At 42.0% G+C, this 20,060-nt stretch overlaps 1 protein-coding gene across 5 annotated transcripts in view; it reads right to left on the bottom strand.

Moving 5' to 3' along the window:
- The window catches only part of AKAP13 (A-kinase anchoring protein 13), a 203,814-nt gene that overhangs the window by 74,309 nt on the left and 109,445 nt on the right, over positions 1-20,060 (bottom strand). For 4 of the 5 annotated variants that reach the window (XM_064389510.1, XM_064389509.1, XM_064389508.1 and 1 more), the window contains one exon: positions 15,837-15,898. In XM_064389510.1, coding sequence (XP_064245580.1) covers positions 15,837-15,898 — 62 coding nt within the window. Of the gene's footprint in view, positions 1-15,836; positions 15,899-19,603; positions 19,787-20,060 lie in introns of those variants that run through there. The other variant, XM_064389514.1, reaches the window with a different exon arrangement.

Genomic DNA, 20,060 nt, shown 5'->3' on the forward strand with positions numbered 1-20,060 from the left:
AGACGCACTCTCCCTTGGGAGACCATCACCCTCTTCCCACATTAGGTGGGGCTTTTGCTGCATTGTTTCAGGCTAGAAATCTTGCCTTGCACACAGCCTGCCATCCACAGAGGCACTGTCAGGCAGACACAGAACACGACTCAGCCCGGACGGAGCAGAACAAAGGCTTCCAGTCTCTTTTGTCCAGCTATTTAGGCAGTCCTTGAATGCCATAGAAGTGTTTAGACAGCATATAGCATTTATGCTCTGAAACACAATTAAACAGACAGTCAGAAAATAAAAATTAAATCGAAAAAACCTACTCTAACAAGTAAATAATTCTTTCTTTTTTCGGCGAGTTGCTCAAAATGGAGAGGAGACGCGAGCAGCAGCCCCGGCCACCGGCTGCTGATGCGACAGTTCTGGGCTCCTTATTGAAAACATCTGGAAGCTCTGCACCACTTTGTGCAGCCAGGAGCTTGAAACTATCCAATCATTTCATATCCAAACCCAAGTCCAGCGCTGCGGATTTCAAGGGAAGGAAAAGAGGGGGAAGAAAAAAAAGAGCAACCACACTTGATCACGCCATATGATCTGTAACTCATCCAGATAAAACTCCTCCTCCTCCTCCTCCACCCGCTAACAGACCTCTTAATGACAAGGAAATCATGGTTATCCTGAAACAGACTGAACTATTGTTATCTGTTTCAAATTACTTTTGCCATATCGTTATGAAACACTGCAATGATGCAATCTGCAGAAATACTCAGGCACATTAACTTTTTAAACCATGACTCTGATAGGAACTAATGGAGCAGCAGATGAAAGGGAAAAATTCTCCTCTTTTAAGCAAGGCAAAACCCACTTTTGGGCACTAAAATGAGGCAATAATAAATTCATCAGACAGTAAGAGAGAAGAATTACAATTGCAATTGCTCTTTTCTTAAAAGAAAGCAGCTTTTTGGGAAGGCTTTTTAAAATTTTACATTTCTGGCTCTTGCAAGGATAGACAAAACAAATCGCTTTTTTCCTAAAACTAAATAAGGCAAGGAAAACCTGTACTCTAATGCTGCAAAGTCTGTAAGAGGAGCACGTCCAGTCTGGAAAGGAGAGCACATCCATCCTGTCTGCTGGGAGGGAGGTCAGCACCCACGTGAGACCAGACCAAGATGGACACTCAAATGTGGATTCTGAAGCAGACCAGGCTGCTGTTGACCACAGCAAGCACTCACACCACAGACCTTGGTCAAGAGCCCTGGATATCTCATGGCATTTCTCATGATTGCAGGAGCACTGCAACACTGAGAGGAGTTTAGTGGCTGACCCAGTCCCACTGTGCCTGTCTGTCTGCATCCCTGTGGGGTGGTGGCACATCAGACCAGAGCTGCATCCCTCTGGCCACGGCATGATCCACCAGTGTCCCAGCAAGCTACAAGTGGCTTCAAAAGGCTGGCTGTGATTTTGAAGTCCCCTACAAGGTAGGGCACAGAAAGAAAGGGAGTCACAGAGAGGGATATGGACAGTCCCCCACCACCTGTGGCAAATCCATGCTACTCTTAAGGGAGAAAGCCAGTGATGCAGCAACAAACCTTCACAATCCTAGTCATAAAACACCTCCATATTCATCAGTTTGATTTAATCCTTGGGCCAAATCATCCACAATACCAACACAAGTTTTATTCTCCAGGCTGAGACTCTCCCAAAACTTCCCTATTTAAATCATATATTCACACCAAAGTCTGGAGAGAGGCATTTCCTCACAGAGCAATGCTTTGGGACAACACGACTGGCCTGAATTTAACATCAAACAATCCACTGTCCAGCTGCAGCCTGTGTTTGAGCTCAGACAGAACCAGACAGAAACAGCTAAAGAGCCATGAGGGAATGAGGAGGGCTTGGAAAGCTGTCAGACACGGATATATGGAGCACGTGTTTTGAGAAAATACAAAAACACCTTGAGAGACCTTCAGCCACTTCCTGACCTTCCCTTTTTCTAATATTTCTCAGAGACTCAGTCTACATTTTTCAGGAATTTCTATTGTCCAAATAACTTTTAGAAAAATGCTGAAGCTTTGGTCAGCCACAGAACATGCCTGAACATCCTTCCAGAGGAAGTCAACTGCCCATCTTACAGCTCCCAAATGGCTACAGGAGAAACACAACCCACTCAAGAGATTAGCAACCCCTCAGCTGACTCTACATCACTTTGCAAGATCTGCTTCTTCCTTCACCAAAAATAACTGCAGTTGGGATGTCTAGCTGGCTGCAGTGCTGTGGGATCTTGGACCAGCCCACAGATATTTATTCAGCGTGTTATGGGAGTTGGGAGAAATACTTCTGCTGTCAAGCACTGGACATGTTGCATTGCTCTGTGAGTTTCAACATCCTAAAAATCTCATCCTACACTAAAGTTGGTCACAATAGATTTGCTTATGTTTTCCTTTATGGCTTTCAGTTGCTGTCAATAAACATGTAAATTTTACATGCATACAATGAGTGATAATCTTCGCTAATTACTATGATTCTCCTATAAAGGAAGGATTACAATATTGGGGATCTGGAAAGATAATGACAGAAGTATTTAAAACAGTAATTTGCATTTATAGGAGTTTTTAAACCACCATAAACATTATACAAGCCCCTTGAAATTGGTTTGCACAGACCATCCCTCAAATACCTGAAGGCCTGCTCAAGTCCAATCAAGCAATGTCTAATAATTTGTCCTACAGAGGAGTTAAGGAAGAGATCATTGCATTTGTCTCAAATGCAAGAAAAACGGGATGTTTCATTATCTATAAAGCTTACAAATTCAAAAATCAAAGGACATTTTCATTTTTATATAATCCAAAATAAAAAAAGCATATTCTGACATGATTGGGATAGATACAGGATATAAGAAAGTACTGATTTATACAACTAAAAACACATTCTGCTCCCCCATAACAACACATTCTAGAAAGATTGAATCTCTACAGTTCAAGACATGAGGTTAAAAAATATTTCAAGTTTTTGTGCAGGAAAACAAGGCAGAGTGCAGGAAACATCCCTGTGCTCTGAAATGATCCCCACTGCTGTGGGGAGGGCACAGGAGCAGGCAGACATCGCCTGAGCCACTCCAGGATGCCTCAGCATAACACGAGATCAGTGCCATGAAATGCCTGGTGCATGGTTCTAGCTGATGAATTATGTCTTTAGCTAAAAACAGAGACAGGGCAGCAGATTATGTAGATGAATTGGCGGATAAAGCACAACAAAAATGACGCATGGCATGAGTGAGTGAAATTAATGGACAATATAAAAATGACACATCTTGAACTGAGGAAATTATTCAACTTTTACCATTCTTTCATGCCTACAGTTTAAGGCACTGTAATCTAACTGAAAAACAGAGACAAGTCATTCAAATGAATAAATCTTGCCAGAAAATGATTCAGTTTCCCTTATTTTATTTTTTAATTTTTTTTTTTTCCTTTTTAACTGAAGTCCCTAGGACTCAGCCCTTTGGAAGCCCACACGACTCAGTGTATTGTCCTGGCCAGGCACTCTGTCCAAAGGGAAAAAGTTATCTTTTCTTTTATCTTGTAATTGAAAATCTGGAAGGGGAAGTGTTGGGAAAGCAGAGCACTGTACAAAGGCACCCATCATACTCCCAGGTCAGCTTTTTGCCTGGCTGCTAATGAAGGCAGTGGATTGAGGACACTGTGGCATTTGTTTTGCCCTTCCAATTTTTCTGTTTGCTTTGTGGGAAGGAGGATCTCAGTCCCCACGGGTAACTGAGATGCTCTGAGTGCAGCCAAGCCCCTCTCCCAGCAATAACAGCCACTCCAGATTACCCTGCTACCTACACCCGCACTCAACCAATATTTTCGTGCCCTCTCTCCATGCATTTGGAAACCTGAAATGAAATCCAATGCAAACTTTCAGAGGAGGCATTTGGAATCCAGCTCCTGCCTGGGAGGTCTGCTTTAGGACCACATGAGTATTCCTTTGCTCACTGTTTTATCCGTTTCCCTGGTAGTCCTCTGTAAAGAATATTAAACAAACATGTCTTTACAGCTCAAGAGCCCAGGAGAGAATGTTGACCCTGTGGAAAAAACCCTGGTTTTATCCATTTTTACCCCACTTTCATCCCTCTGGACTAAGGATGTATATACAAGGGTAAGGATTCATTGGGTCCACAAAGCCATCATTAAGGAGTGCTACATCAATCCAGGCTGAGTATGCGCTCCCTTACAGCCTGATTTTAGAAAGTATTTTAAAAGGAATTTCAAGGCATAAAACATGTATAATTTCAGCCAGATACGTGGAAGCATCACCAGTAATAAGGAATTTTCTCAACAGTTGAAGCTGTTCCAGAAAAAGAATAAAATATTTATTCTAAGGTTATAAACTAATATATCCTACACCTCTACCAGCTTTTCAAAGATCCCTCTACAGTAACATTTGTTGTTGCAAGGTTAAATCCTAACTGGAATAATGGGTCCCAAGCCCTGCTCCTGTGCCTCTCCACTCAGCTAAAGCTAGGGAATGTCCCTGCAGACACAGGGAATGCCAGCACAATACAGGTGCTTTAGGAAAGTTTTAATTGCTGAGTTTTTGTGCTGCCCTCTTTCATTCCCCACCTGCCAGAGACGATGCATTTCCATATCTTTAACAGCTTTTTTCAATAGATAAGTACATTTAAGACAATGGATTATGACAAATGGCACCAAAAATGTCAAAAAGCAGCATTTATTATATCCTGCAATTTCCCTGAGTTATCCTGATTTGGACTGTCCCAGGAGCTGCAAATTGCTGTGCTGCAAATAAAGAAAATGGAGCATCTGAGATTTCTCACCGGTGACTTCAAGGAAAGAGTTGGTTTTGTTTTCTTAAGAAGAAAGAGGAAAGTGTTATGAAGCTTTCTCTTCAGCCTAAAATCCAAAACATTTACAAGAATCAAGAGCACAAAAGCTTGCAGATAACCAGCAGAACTGATGCCAGTTCCATCAAAGCAAACAACTAACAACAACTGGGAGGAATGCAGATTATGCAGCATCCCTCTCTATTGAAAAAAAAAAACCTATTATACAACAGTTAAATAATTTAACTACTCCAAGTTATTATTTCTCAGTTAGTCCTTTTTGGCTATCATGCAGCACTAGTCTCTTCTGTTTCTGAAGTTTGCCTTTAGGACAAAAAAAGAGGCAACTTCAAAACATGCAAAAATTAATGAAACCCATATGTGGGATACTGTCATTATTCCATGTTTATAAGAGGATCAGGTTTTGTTAAATGGGCTTACTTAATGCAGACGCATAAGCAAAAATACCCAGCAAAAGATCTGAAAGCTATTGAAAGCAAAATATTTCCACAATTTAAACTAAAAGCCACTATATATTTCTCTGCAATTTTGTTTATGGCTTCTCTGACAGCTTATAAAGTTTTCCTAACCAGAGAAACATCTCCTAGATAAGATTTTACCTTTTTGACTTTCACCCTCATACTGTATTTAAGCTGGGCCAACCTAAAAATCAATGGCTGATGGAAACATCTGTTGATACAGGCACACAATTTTGACTTTTTTCAACAGCTGTTGTTATTTTATGCTTTTTTTTTTTTTTTTTTGCTAGGCCAGTTGGTAAGACTGGAAGAAAATAAAAGTTGGGCTCCTTTACTGACTTTGGTCTGCAGTCACCACCTTGTTCCCTACCCTGCACTGGGAGTTTGGGGGGAAAAGGCTGAATGCCCCCCAAGTCTGGTCTTGCCCACCAGACTCAGACAAGAAATAAAGGAAATCTCACTAAAATACTGTTAGAATAGAATGCTGTTGCTGCTTTCTGCCTGTACAAGGGACTAAAACACCCTCCACTGCCCACCTTCCTGGCTCCCATTTATACCTCCAACAGCAATCCACAATAAACCCTAGGTTTGTCTTGCCTCCCCTCCTGCAATTTCACTGCTGGGATCCAGACATCTGCCAACATCCTCTGTAAAAGATAACACACAATATATTTTAAGAGTCAAGCTGCCACAAGATATTTGGTGCTTCAGACAGTGCTCCTTCCCAGACAGAGAACAAGCACTGCTCACAGGAAGGCTCGCATAAAAACAGAATGTACTTTTCTTGTGAATCTAATGATTGCCTAACAAAAAAAAACCCCCAAAACAAATTCAACTAAAATATCCTATTTTCAACATTTAATTCAGCTGCTAGTTGAAACAAGATGTTTCTATCTAAATTCTGTTTTCTTGAAGGAGAAGAAAACAACTTACAAAGCTTTTAAAGACCTCCAGTCTTCTTCAGTGCACATTCAAACTGTCAAGAGCCAAAGAAAGCCAATACCCTACGCACAGATTTTTTTCTTTCCCCTTGCTCTTTTTAACAGAGAGGACTTGTTTAATCTTACCTTCAAACTTCTTATTTCCCTGCCATGCACTCCTAAGAGTCTCCGTCAGTTGTGCCAACACTTGCCCAAAAGGACAGTCATAAAAAAAACCCAGTTTAAACAGAAACTGCTTATCTAGAGGAGGGAGAGCCCCAGGTTTGCAAGCAGAGAAGATATTTCAGCATTAAAGAATTCTCGGAGCTACTCCAAGACACAAATTTTTGTTGTCTGCTGCACTGCAAGGATTTTAAGCCCAGAAAGAAGCTATTTATTTAGTCTATATACATAGATTTATAACAAAGGCAGAGGATCCATCTACAGTCTTCTGGGTGCTTTTTGCATCGTTTATAGCATACAAAGTAAAACTCAGCTTCCTCAAAGACAGAAAAGAAGAAATAAACAAGGCTTGACAAGAAAAATCAAACACTGTCCCCCAAATATACAGCTGTGAACTAAAAAAGCTTTTTGAGCTGCCTCTTGACGTCTCCTCAAAACACATTAAAACACAGAATTTGCAAAATGCCCTAAAACCCATTTCTGCCCATGCTGCAGGGAGGAGTTTCTCTCACCCCATCCCTTTGTAAGACCCCAGTTTTTACAGTCATGCCTCTCTTTGGTTATCTACAGGTAGGAATATCTGGACATAATGTAAGCAACATTCATTCTCTTTAAAAGGTTCAAAAAGGTACATTACTGCTCTGTTTTAACCCTGGAGTGGAGGCATTTGAAGCTAAAACTTATCTGCCTCCTCCTGGGCAAGCAGGTCAGTAAGCATTTCCTCACCTTGTTATGGCCAGTGAGTTAAAAAAAGAAATAATACTGGAACAAAATACCAAGGAATCCTTTTGTAATCTCAGTAGATTTTAACAGCCTAACCCTGTCCATGTTTCTAGTAAGAATCAGTACAGTATTTTGGAAAGGCAGAAGATGTTTCATACTCCTAAACACAAGATGATCTCAGATTGAAAGTAACGTTTCAGAGAACTGCACCTCCACTCTTTGAAAATGTGTATTTTGGAAATATTCCTCCTAACCACTTTCAGGCATTTAATATATCCAGCTGTGTTAAGGAACCAAGCAAAAGTTCAGTGTCAAGTAGTTCAGGATTATGATCTTTTTTTTTGATTTATGGAGGTAAGCATAGTCTGAGACACAAGACAAACAAGTCACTTGATGCTAAGCAGACTCAGTACCAGAGCTCAGACTAATGAGCAAGCAGGGGCGAGGCTTCACGTTCCTGCCTCTTATCTCAGCAGCTGGAAGGACACCACATGAGGAGGGAGAGCACAGCCAGAGACAGGCAGAGCCAGCCCCCAGGTACCTGCAAACACAGTATTGGTGCTCCAGTGGGGAAGATGGAAATGCTCCAGGAGAGCAAGACATGTGGTATTGGTACACATGCAGGTAAGAATATACCCCCAAATAACTAACTGCAAAAATAAGGAGAAACTACTATTAAGTGGCTGTAATGGTATCAGGGCAAAGTCTTTAGGGAGAAGTAATATCTAACCAGGCTGAGGAAACCATAAGCCACCCTTCAGACCTTCTGCAGATCTGAAAGGAGAGCAGCATAAATCAGGTTAAACACAGAATAGCAACAATTCCTCTGTTTCAAACTACACAAACAGAAGAGAAAGCAAACAAGGTAATCCAGAAATATTTGCTCTATTTTGGATTAGTCTCCTGGGACAGCTACCGCCTTCATTTTCACCAAGTACATCCCTGGCACTAAGATGATAAATACAGCAAGTAAGAAGGGAGGGAGCAGTTAAGTTCACCACTGCTCAAGAGAAAATCAGAAAGTTTGCTACATCAAGTACATGTTTATTTAGGCATAAATTTAATGTATAAGTGAAGCAGAAAGAGAAGTGGAAGAAGAACTTCATTATCTGGAAGAGACCAAGTGCAAAAGAAAGCATAGTGTAGAATTTGCTCCCATCTGCTAATTCCTATACAGCTGATGAAGTATATTTTATTAAACCATTGCAAAACATTTTATGTTCTTGTCCTTGCTGGGGTTATTCCAAAGCAGAAGTCCAAAACACAGACCACAGCAGTAAAAAACCAAAGTAGCAATGGAAAGGAGGTACAGCAGCACCAAGAAAAAACTCTTATCCTTTGTGTCTACCTGCTCTGGGGTCCCAATAAAAAAAGTCACTTTTGTCCATGCTTTGTATATGTCATTTGGAGACACCTCTTCTTTGGCATAATTTATGACTGGAGTCTTCTACCAAAATTCAGAATTTTCCTATTCTTGAAAGTTTCAATTTATTTGGTGCTATGACAGCAAGGACAGCTATGACTGCCCACAGTCAAACACAACACCAAGGCACTGATCTGACCCTGGGGATTTTAATTCTGACCTGCAGCTGCCCCAGCTCAGCCAAACCTGCTCCCTCACAGACTTTTATTTTAGTCATCACATTCTTGGACACAAAATGACATAGTCCTTCTGAATGGTATTAGAATCATCCACTGCAACATTAACCATCTATTCTTGTTTCACAGCCCCAAGCTTAAAAACCTCTCCACCACCACCAGTCTGTCCCGCAGAACTGCAAAGATGTCCCTGCCAAGCCATCAGTCTGCTCAGTGCAAGGATGCTGCATGAAGAGGCAAACATTTAGTTATCACCCAGGCTTTTATCTCATCTGATGCTTTAACAGTATTTTGAGCACAGAAACATTCTGCAAGTCAGCTGAGTCACCCTGGGCCACACCGGGATGTGTACGTAACAGCAGGCAGAAACAGACACTGAGCAAAAACAGCTGAGATGCTGGAGGAAAAACAACAGTTTCCACCTTTGCATGGAAATAATATAATAAGGGAAGGCAAACAACCTAAAATAGGTGGGAAAAGGCTGAGAACAATAACAAAAAGGGAAATCTGTGAAAGGACCAGGAGGTGACAGTCATTTTGATTCCACGTTTTTATGGAAAAAGTTTGACAGTACTTCTTATCTTCTTTCTCTCATCATTCTTTTCATCCTTTGCTGGGAGTTAAAGTCAGAAATGCTATGCCTGGATAATGCTAGAGCCTGCTTCATCAGTGCTCAAGAGTTCCTGTTCATCTCTCCTGTCTGTCCCACGACTACTCACAAAAACCCAGAACAAATGTATGGGAATATAATTAAAATCTATTTATTGCATTTATATGTTTTTTCTCTAAAGTGGTGTCAATTCCAATAAACTGCAAAAAAAAACCGTAATCTACAGAAAAGCATAAACAGTGGCCTGTCTACACTGTAAGGGCCAGCTCTGGGTTCCAAAATATCAGAATGAAACTAGGTAAGTTCCTTCAGAAGGATAAAAACCCAGTGATCTGAGACACCAAAGTACCCATGTCTCATAATAATGCAGCCTCCATCAAAAGTCCACATTTGGTCTCCCACATTATCATCTTAGTTTTCTCTATATTTAGATCAGGAATTCAGTGTGCAGTAACCATGTCTACTGTACAACAGTTACACCACAAAACTTTTAAGATATTTCAAACACAAGTAAAAGAACCTATAGGATAAAGGAGATTGGACCTTTCAGAAACAGCACAGTATTTTCCTTCATGAGATACAATATTCAATGCCAGCATTCCTTTGCTAGTCTAACAGTCTTAAACATCCATTATTTTATGGAAAGTATGCATCCATACTTTTATGACTGCATAATAAATGAACGTATCAAACCACTGGAAGAGAGCTCCAAACCCAGGATTTTCTGTACTTAAAATCTGTTAGGTCTGTATTTTACAAACTTGTAAAATAACAGAGTCCTGATCCTAAAAAGGATCTGAAAGCTACTTTAATACACAGATGTAAAATAATTTATGAGTGAACTCCTTTGTCTGAAGCAAGCCATAAGTGAGCACTGCAGAACTGTAGTTATTAAACAGTTGACTTCAATCTAAACCATCTCAAAACTACAGCCAGAATATACAAACATCTCTGCCTCTGAGGCAACAGCATCTGCAGACGAAACTGCAGCTAGATCTTGGTGCTTTTAACAATGAGTGTGAAAAAATAGAGGGATAAACTTCACTGCGACTGGGAGGATGGCAGAGCCAGATGTTTTGTTAGAGAAAATGAGGAAAGGATGAAAAACCAGAGTATCAGGCAGCAATCTTTGCCTCTGAAGCTCAGTGGCTGAAGGGGAAGGTGCAGGGGAGGGGGATTAACTCACCATCTCCAGAGATCAGCGGGGGCTGGCACAAGCCCCGTGGCCACGGTGGGAGCGGCACAGGCGCCTTCATCTGCCCCGAGCCAGACCTGGGAGCAGCATCCCTGCACTGAGCTGGGGATTTGGCTCTGTGTCCACGTTCCTGCCTCGCCCCTTAACATCCGTGAATCCTGTGACTGAGCTTGGAAACTACTGTCTTGAGCTGGGGATTATCAGCATTCTGCATAAAAAGGCATCGGAAATGCAGCACACAGACAAATTCAGTGCAGGACAAAAAAACCCTGCCACAATAATTGTATAAATGCCTTCAAGGCATGAGTAATGGTAAAGGCCAAACAAGAACCTCAGCCTGGTTTGAATTTCTTTTTCTTTTCCTTCCCCCAGCTTTTATTCTCGCTCCCTGCAGCTTGTGTGGCGATGCCCAGAGCAGCCGGCTTCGGGGTGATGTGTCCTACACAGCCATGAATTCACTCAGGGCTGGCCAGCTGACACAATTCCCTCACAGAGCTCGGAGCATCCGGGGCAGACACAGGATGCTGGTGGGTGTGAGAAAGGGCTTGGCAGATGACTAGCCCAAAGCCCTGACCCGATGGGTAAGTGTGTGTCAGCCTCCAGCATTAATGCCAGGCTTAGGGCAGGCTCCCTTTTGGCTCGGATTTTCCATGTTTACTGTAGTTGCAGGACAACATTTACAAAGAGAGGGTTACACAAGTGATTTTAAAGAGGCAGGGTGAGAACACAGCCTATTGTTAAGGTTGCACTTTCCACCACCAGACCTGGCTCTGATTTGTTTCCAACACTTCAGCCACTTGCTCTGAAATTGCCCAAGCTGTTGAGGAAATTCCTATGCTATTCTACAGGTCCTCTGGAAAAAAGGGATTTGCAACCTCCATCCCGTAATATGTACATATGTACACCCATGAAGATGAAGAAAATGAACTTCAGTGCATACAGACAAACTGAATTTTGTTAGGTCCTCAGGGTGAGTAGTTTGTTAAAACAGTCAGTTCCTAAGAAAATGAATTGGAGCCTGGAGAACTACAACAATCCCTTGCCTTGGGTCACCAGCAAGGTTCAGTAGTTTGGAACTGCGCCAGACTCTGCTCCTCAGCACCAGCCACAGGAGGTGGGTGACACTGTACACCTTGGCCAGAATTGTATCAATTCATCTGATGACTCCAAGGAAGAGAAATATGAGAGATTACAATTGGGGGAAGGAAAAATCTCTGTATTCTTCACACCTACTGTCCATCTCAATACTTACCTCAGTGCCATGTGGGTCTCTACTCTCTCCCATAGGCTCTTTTCCATCCCCTTCTTCCCACCCTCATCTCCTGCAGTCCTGCTGTCCCAGTCCCCTTCCTTCGCTCACCCTGCCAGATCTGGCCAAGCAGCTCCTTGCTTTTCTCCCTGTTCAGCAAAGCACAAACATGGGGACCTACAAACCAAAACCAAGGGGCAACAACAGACCTGAGGCTCTGTCCTGACAGCATCATCTCTCTTATCTCTAGCAACTCCCAGGGAAGGAGGTTTCCTGGCCTCCCTAGGTGGTCTTGCAACAGTTTCATGATGGTAACAGGATGTTTTCACAACATCCAGCCTAAATCATCCTGGCAAATTAGCAAATCAGTAAATTAAACTGCCATGGAAATCTGGAACTTTAATAACCACTATTACATGTTGGCAGACTGCTGGATTGCACAATGGTTTTCTTTTTGCTGCATCGAACAAATTTAGTTCTTTCAATCTCTTCTCACGTTTCTTCATCTCTTCTCATTGTTTCCCTCTGGACACTTTCCAATCTGCCTGTGTCTTCCTCTGAGCAGGGCACCCCAAACTGGATTTGATGGCACTGATGATGGCTCCACAGTGCCACACACATCAGTCACCTCCCGCTCCTTACGGAGGACACTCCTTCAAATATAACTCCAAACAAGATTTGTCTCTCTTGCAATAGCTCTTGCAGTTGGTTCATTTGTAATCCACCACAAATCCTCAGCCTAATTTTAACCTATCCCTCTCCAGCTTAAACCTGACTTGGTTTCTCCTTTGCAAATGCAGCACTCACTGTCTGTTTTTATCTCTTATCTGGATGTGCTCTCCAATTTCTTAAGGTCACTCTGAACCCTGACCCTGTTCTCTCAAGTGCCTACAATCCCTCCCAACCTGATATCATCTGAGTGTTATAAACATACCTCCATCTTCCAAATAATGACTGAAAATATTGCGAGTTTCCCCCCAGAAAGTGACCTTGCTGATACATCAATTGTAACTGCACTACTTGGATCAGTGGAGGGATGTAAGCGCAAGAGTTTTCTAAGCTTCATTCTTGTTAATTTCTGAAAACACAGACTAATGAAATACTGATTCCTCTGGTAAAGGTAGGATGCATTCAATTCAACAGGAACTAACTAATACAGTTAATAAATGCAATGGGAAGGCTATTTCCCAGTGAACTCTGTTCCTGAGGTCAGCCAGCTCCAACTTCTCAGTCACAGGCTCAGACAACCCAGCAGCACAATGTTATCCATCCTGCCATGTGAAGACAAAGATTCAGCAAATAATGAAATCACAACCAATTTCTGGGATCAACACAAGAGAAGCATATCAGGGTACAGTTCATTTTAAACTGCTGCTTTACTTTTATGATGCTGGAGCCACAGGCTCTATTTTAAATTATTTTAAAATCGCAGCATGCAGAAGCCAAACCAAATTTCTCATCAGAGTTAAAAATTATTCCATTTTAAAAACACTGAAGTCTCATTTTAATCGATCACATCAAGTTATTGTCCCAGCTCTACTCAAGATTCCCAAAATAAGCAGGAAGATAAGGACCAGGAGAGTCTCCATCAGCATAAGCAACATGCAAGGAGCCTGGGAAGTTCTGGTTACTGAGTTTTACAGCTGAACAGATACAAACCCTGAGAAAAGATTCTGGAAATTTAAGAAATAATTAACTTAAAAACTCATTTTAATTGGAAAAAAATTTTTTCCATTATTTTCTCTTCAGTGCTTAAAACCCTACACACCATTATTTTCCTAAACATTTTTTAACAGCAGCTTTTCCATGAGGTGTAAGAATCTTCTGAAATTACTTCAGGAGAAAGTGTGAGATCTCACATCTGTAACATCTGGCATCACAGATCCAGCTAATTCTAAACATGCTTCACAGTTTTTCATTCTTCAGAACCCAGCTTAGAAGAGAAAGCTTTTCCCCTTCTCTCTTCTTCAGAGTACTCAAGCTACTGTCCTTCAGCCTGACTGAACTGCACAAGAAATTGCACTTTAAAATTCCAAGACTGCTTTTTTTTTTTTTTTTTTTAGTAACTTGTGCTTATGAAAAGCAGTGTGCAAATTTCTCACCCATAAAATAGGAGTTAGCAATAATTCCCACAATCCAAAATTGCTGACAGCACCAGTGAGTCTGCAAAATACCTGCAGCTCCTGACCAGGGGCAAGCAACAACACTTCTACTTGCAGCAAGTTAAGAAAACCACCTTTACTAACAACATAATGAGAATCCAGTGAGCACCTGAAAGACTCCTGGCTATAAAAAGCAGCAGCACTAAATAAAGCAGAGTCAGGACGTGGCAGGAAAGGCACAAAGCGCGATGGTGGCTTTCACCGGCTGCCTCTGACCCAGCCCACATGTGTGAACTAAACTATTTATAAGCCTTACACTCCTTTTTAGTTGGGTTTCTTTTTTTTTTTTTTTTTTTTAATGACCTTGATATAGTGCAGTTGTTATTTTGTTTCTGTTGAACTTAGCAACAGGAAACCCTGTCAGTCCTGCAGCAAACTTTCCATTCCCCTGGCACTCCCATTCCTGCCTCAGAAAAGCCAGATTTCTAAAGAGGTGTTTGACAGTGTGGGAGGGAGAGGAAGAAGAGGAGAAAGCACACACACAGAACCCAAAATGCCTGTAAAACATGTAAAATGGAAGCTAAATTCAATACTTTTTTTTTCTTTTCTCCTTGTTTGAAAGCAAAAGGCCATGTCCTCAACTGCATTTTCTAAAGATTTCTTACTTCACTACCAGATTTGGAAGTACTGGTCAGGAAAATTACCTTTAATAAAGGGTCATTAAAAAAAAAATCAGTAGCACCTTTCCACTCACACATTCCAGTAATGAAACACTTCCATATCAGACAGCACAAATTTTGGCTTGGAAAGTTATTTTCTCTAGTCCCTCGCTAACTCACCAAGAAAACAGCTACAGAAATTAAGCCTTAACTTGTTAAAAACATAATAAACCTGATTTTATTACAAGCTTTGGCAAGACTGTTCTGCTGCTCAAAGAGCTTTACTGCATGATGAGCAAAGATTTTTGGAGCTCCACCCTGCAGTGGAAACTCATCCCAACAGTATTTTCTCTTTTAACAGCTTCATAATGGCAGGGAAGACACAAACACAGCTGTTCAAAGGCAACATGCTCCAACACAAGGCTGCCATCAATTTGCCATTTACAAAACACTTTTTCATGAACATGCAACCCACATAAAATACAGGAGCAAACACAAATCCATCTAGGAAAGGTAAGACCAAAAAAACCACAGCTATTGACAAAGCGGAATATGTATTAGTGCTGCTTTAAATGAAAATTATGTTAATATAAAACTAAATATCAACCTTTTTTATCACAGACAATTCTTAAATATGGCAAAGCACAAAAATAAAATACAATACCAATGGATTCCTGATTCCTGGCATGACCTTTTTATATTGTTTCACTGCCATGAGTAATATGGCATTTCCCCCCACATTTGATCCCTATATATCCTCCCATTATTCATTTTTCTTCCAACTAAGGCACAAACACTCCCAGCCCATGATGCCTTTAGACTTTGGAGTCTGTGCATACACCAACATAAACCACAGCCATGGCCCCTTCTGCCAAAACCTCCGTGGAAACACAAAGCACCAGGAGAGATGGACAGACTCTCCAGGACCACCCTAGCAGCAGCAGTGCAGGGACCTTGAAGGTGCTCTTGGCCCCACACAGCATCACCAACCTCAAGTCCATTCCAGGATGTGGCTTTTGTCAAATCATACACAAATCTTGGTACAACCTTGCCCCATGAGGAACTTCTTGGCCCAATCTGTCTGTGACTGGCTGAGAAAACATAAATGTGCCTGAACCCAGGAGTTGAAAATGCAAGGGCTAAAAAAGCCCAGGCTATCTTTAAAAGGCGAAAGCAACGTCACTGGGCATCATTCAGCTTTGCAGAGGCTACAGAAAGAAAAACAGCAGGTCACAGCAGCAGTGACATTTCTTTATAAAGCATCGCAAAGGACAAGGTGACACATCTGCACTCACCACTTCCTCTGTGCAGTCCTTCTGAAAATCCACCTCGTCCTCAGTTTTCATTTCCAACATCCCTGTGCAAACAGAAGGTCCACAAAGGTAATTTAAAACCAAACTTCTTTCATTGCTACTAACATTTTTTTGTTTACTCAAACCAGTCCCCTCCCCCACCTAAAAAAAAATAAAATAAAGGGCCCCAAGGCCCTGCAACAAGTCCATTTGAACCCCTACAAGGCCATTTGATTTCCAAATTTTGGTTTAATTGCTGACTTCACTGCTTCCTTGCTATTCATTTTAACAACTATCCTGTCTGGGACTGAAGCAAACTATGACACAGCAGTCAGCATAGGGTGAAACTCATGACAACCTGCAGGTGAGGCCAAGCACATCTGCAGGCATTTGTTAATGTATTTTCTTGGCTCCCATTCATCTACATAAAGAATCAAACTTTTTGCTATTTTTCTCCTTACCATAACCCAAAGGTAACACAAGAAACCAGCCTTGTCTGGCCTCAATAGGTATTTTAAGCATTGCACAAAAAAAAAATAAATCACAAGCTGCAAAAACTCAACCCACTTGCACTGACTTGTAGATGAGAGAATTACCCCCCTGGACTAGGAAAGCAAAACCTCTGCTGCTGGAGTTTACAAAGTCCCAGCTGACTTTCCCCTTCTCCACACTCCTGTGACGGTGTCACCACCACATGTGCACAAATTTCATGTCCCAGCTGCTTCCTGTGCCCAGCCAAGTTTTCATTAGTCATCATTCCCCAGGGGTTCCCCCTGCTTACCTTTCTCTGGCAGGAAGTCAACATCGTCACTCCCTTTCATCCCTAAGCTAAGGACTCTCATGACACACAGGACACTTCAGAGGAGTGAAGTGATTTGACCAAAGCCACCCAGATGGAGAGTGGCTGCGTCAGGGCCAAACCCCCCTCTAATCCCACTCCCTCTCTCATTTCTACTAAAAACAAACACTGGATGGATGACAACGCCTTCTTAAGGGCGACGTATGCTCGCAGTGAGTTTACCCCTACAGGGATTTAGCAAGAGGAGCCTCCCATCTCCATGGGGAAATCCTCCTAACAATCGTCACTAATGGTTTTCCACTGCCTTTAGCGTCTACCCTTGTTTTTTGGGACCATCTGGTTTTGCAATGATTTTGCTTCGATTGCATGAATGTGTGGGCAGACTCAAAAATCAGAGATAATGCTACAAATTTTTGTGAGTTCCATTTGCTGGGAGATGTGCTCGGGGTCATGGCAATGCCACCATGGTTGAGATCCTGATCCAAAGACAGAACATGCAAGCAACAAACGTTTGGTGCACTGAGGACAGGAGAAGCAAGCTCACCCTGCTGGGCAAGAAATGGAGGATGAAGACATTTTGCCCTCAGGATGAAATTCAAGACAATTTTTTCACTCTGTCACTTCTTCCTAAATTTCTGTTAAGAAATATCCCAAAGGAAAAGCACTATAAAGCTATCACAGAGGGCTCTGGGCATAGTGCCTCTTATTGCAAGTGTGGCACCGTTAGTGACATTTGTTACCTGCTCATCCTGCCACTCTAACAGGGGAAGGAAATCATTCCAAGAGCTTTTCCATAGGGAAAATGCCACCAATAAGAATGAGGTTAAGACTCATAAGGTGATATTCTTCTGTCAAGGAATATTTTCTTGAAATGGTGAGACCTACAGGAGATATTTCTCCCAGGAGAACAGCTGAGAAGCAGTGATTACAGCATTTGTTATTTAAGACAGCAGACCCCAACCATACAATCTAACCTTGCTTGGTTTGGTTTCTGCCAAGAAATTGCAACTACTCCAAGGTGTTTTGTCAGCACAAACCCATGGCATCTCTTCTCTTCTCAGCCAGGCTACTGTGGGATGATTTCATAACCTAACTCCTTTCTTTTTTAATGAGTAGCATCTACCTGCCTGACTTGCAGATAATGTGCTTGCAGAACCCATTACTCAGCTCTACTGCAGCTCTGAGTCTAAAGCTAACAGTAGGAGGAGATGCCTCAGGAAAGCAGGATCTACCTTCATCAGCTTCCGTCAGGGCTGTGACCAGTCACTAGATACCTGTCTGGATAAGGAAATTAGCCTTTTGAAGTCTTTGTTTTGGGGGTAGGCGGAAACTAAGCAAAGGCAATGAGATAAACAGGTGTATATTTGGGAGCAGCTTCACAATATAAATAAAAAAAATTAAAGACCTCAATGATCTGGAGTAATGGCAACAGCAATTATCAGCTGATTGCATCGCTGATAAATTACCATGACAATAAACCCCTCTGACTACACGAGTTTCTGAGAAATGGCCTTGTGACCTACACTTCCTTTAGGAAGGTTTTATTGTATTCCACCAAAAAAAGATGTGATTCATCCTGAGAACTGACGAGTCTGAGTCCGGCATGGATACAAAATCCTCTGTACAAATCCAGACCTCAGGGAAAACTCCCCAGAACTGCCACAGCAGAAAAAAGTTGAGGCTGCCACTGAGCTCATAGAAAAACATGCTACCCAAGGCTAGATGCCAACATGAAAAATGTACACAGCAATAATTATAAACAACAAATCAGTTCTATTGAATTGCTGCCATATCAGAGTTCTAGATGGTGCTCTAAAGGAGATCAGTGTCAGAAATATTCTAAATAGCGAGCTTGGATTCATAGCAGTCACTTGTCTCTGCTTAAAGCCAATTTTTTATTTGGGCTTCCCCAACATTTTGATTCAAAATAATACTAAAGTACTGCAAGAGAAAATACTACAATTTAAATTTTTTTTGTGTGTGGCATCTCATTGAGCATGAACAATTTCTGCTTAAGGACATGTCAGACCATTTTATTCCAAGACCTTTCAGCCCTAAATCCTTATGTATTTTAAATCAGTAACAGGATCACCTCTATTTTTTCCCCTCTTTCCATATCCTAATACAGAATGATGACTTAACATTACTTTCCTGCTTTAGCTACTATCTTATTGGACTGTCAGGTCCCTTTTCCTTTGCAAACCTCACCTAGACAGTGTCATGGCTCCAAGAATCCAACCAGAGGTAAAGACCTGGACTGTACAGATAGAGCTGGCTGAGCCAGAGGCTCCCAGGAAAAGGAGCCCAGCCAAGTATTGGCTTACAGCCAGTCCCATCTATTGAACTGTCAAACTAACACAGCATTCAAACAAGTTCTGAAAACAGCTTTCTAATCCACTTTTAGATCTTTCTATTTATTTACTAGTGATCTCTTGACTCATGTTTACTGGTGAGTTCTTGACACACAAATATCCTAAAAATCCTGAACTCAACAAAAAATTTGCTGGACCCTCCACTGAGACCCCTCCATCCCTCCAAGCCTTTCTCCTGCCCTCAATTATTCTGCTGTCACATATCAGAACAAATTCTCCACCATCACCCCATGCTGCACTTAGACTGAAGAAACAACTCTCAGCATTAGAGCAGTGAAACAGCTTTATAACTTCACAACTTCATGATTTACATCATGGCAGATTTTCTTTGAATAATTTAAATGCTTTGCTTTGTTTGTTTGTTTGTTAGGTGCTCAGAGAGCAAGAGGCACTGTATCATTTTCTCAGAGCAAAGAAAAAATGGCAACTGAAAAAGTTCAGCTGCTTCCATTTAACAGCTGCCTGAACAGGTGGGATACACAGATCAGATTAGCTCCATGCTTCAGCACCAACTTCACCTACTATTAAATCCCAGGCTGGAGCAACAGACCCATTTCTTTTTCATTCAATGCACCCTTCATCTCCCTTCCTGGAGTTACCTGGTGATGTTTTCCATCAGCTCCTGCTCCATGGACCCGAGGCTTCTATGCTGTCCCCCAAGTCCCACTGCTCTCTCCCATCACCGCTCATCCACCGGGAATGTCAGTCCCACTTCCCAGCCCACAGGAGCCAGGAAAACTCATCACCCGAGTGCAGCACTGCTGAAATGCACTGGCAAACACCACCAGCTGCTCTGCCTGACAAAAAAAAGCTCTGAAGCCCGGAAAAGGCGGCGGGGGAAGGGCTCGCTGTTTTAAATGACCTAACACTGCCAATTAGGAAGCAGCTTCGGGCAGTTCAGAGGGACACTGGCAGCTGGCTCACATGGACAAGTAAAGAAAATCAGGAGAGCCTCCTTGTACCCACTGGTTCCACACCAGCAAAAACGAAGGGGAAAAGTGAAGGAGTAACACCCTCATGCCCACATGAAAGCTTGTAACTTTAAAATAAAGTAAT

This window comes from Passer domesticus, chromosome 14 (assembly GCF_036417665.1).
Source record: "Passer domesticus isolate bPasDom1 chromosome 14, bPasDom1.hap1, whole genome shotgun sequence".
NCBI classification, from domain to species: Eukaryota; Metazoa; Chordata; class Aves; order Passeriformes; family Passeridae; genus Passer; species Passer domesticus.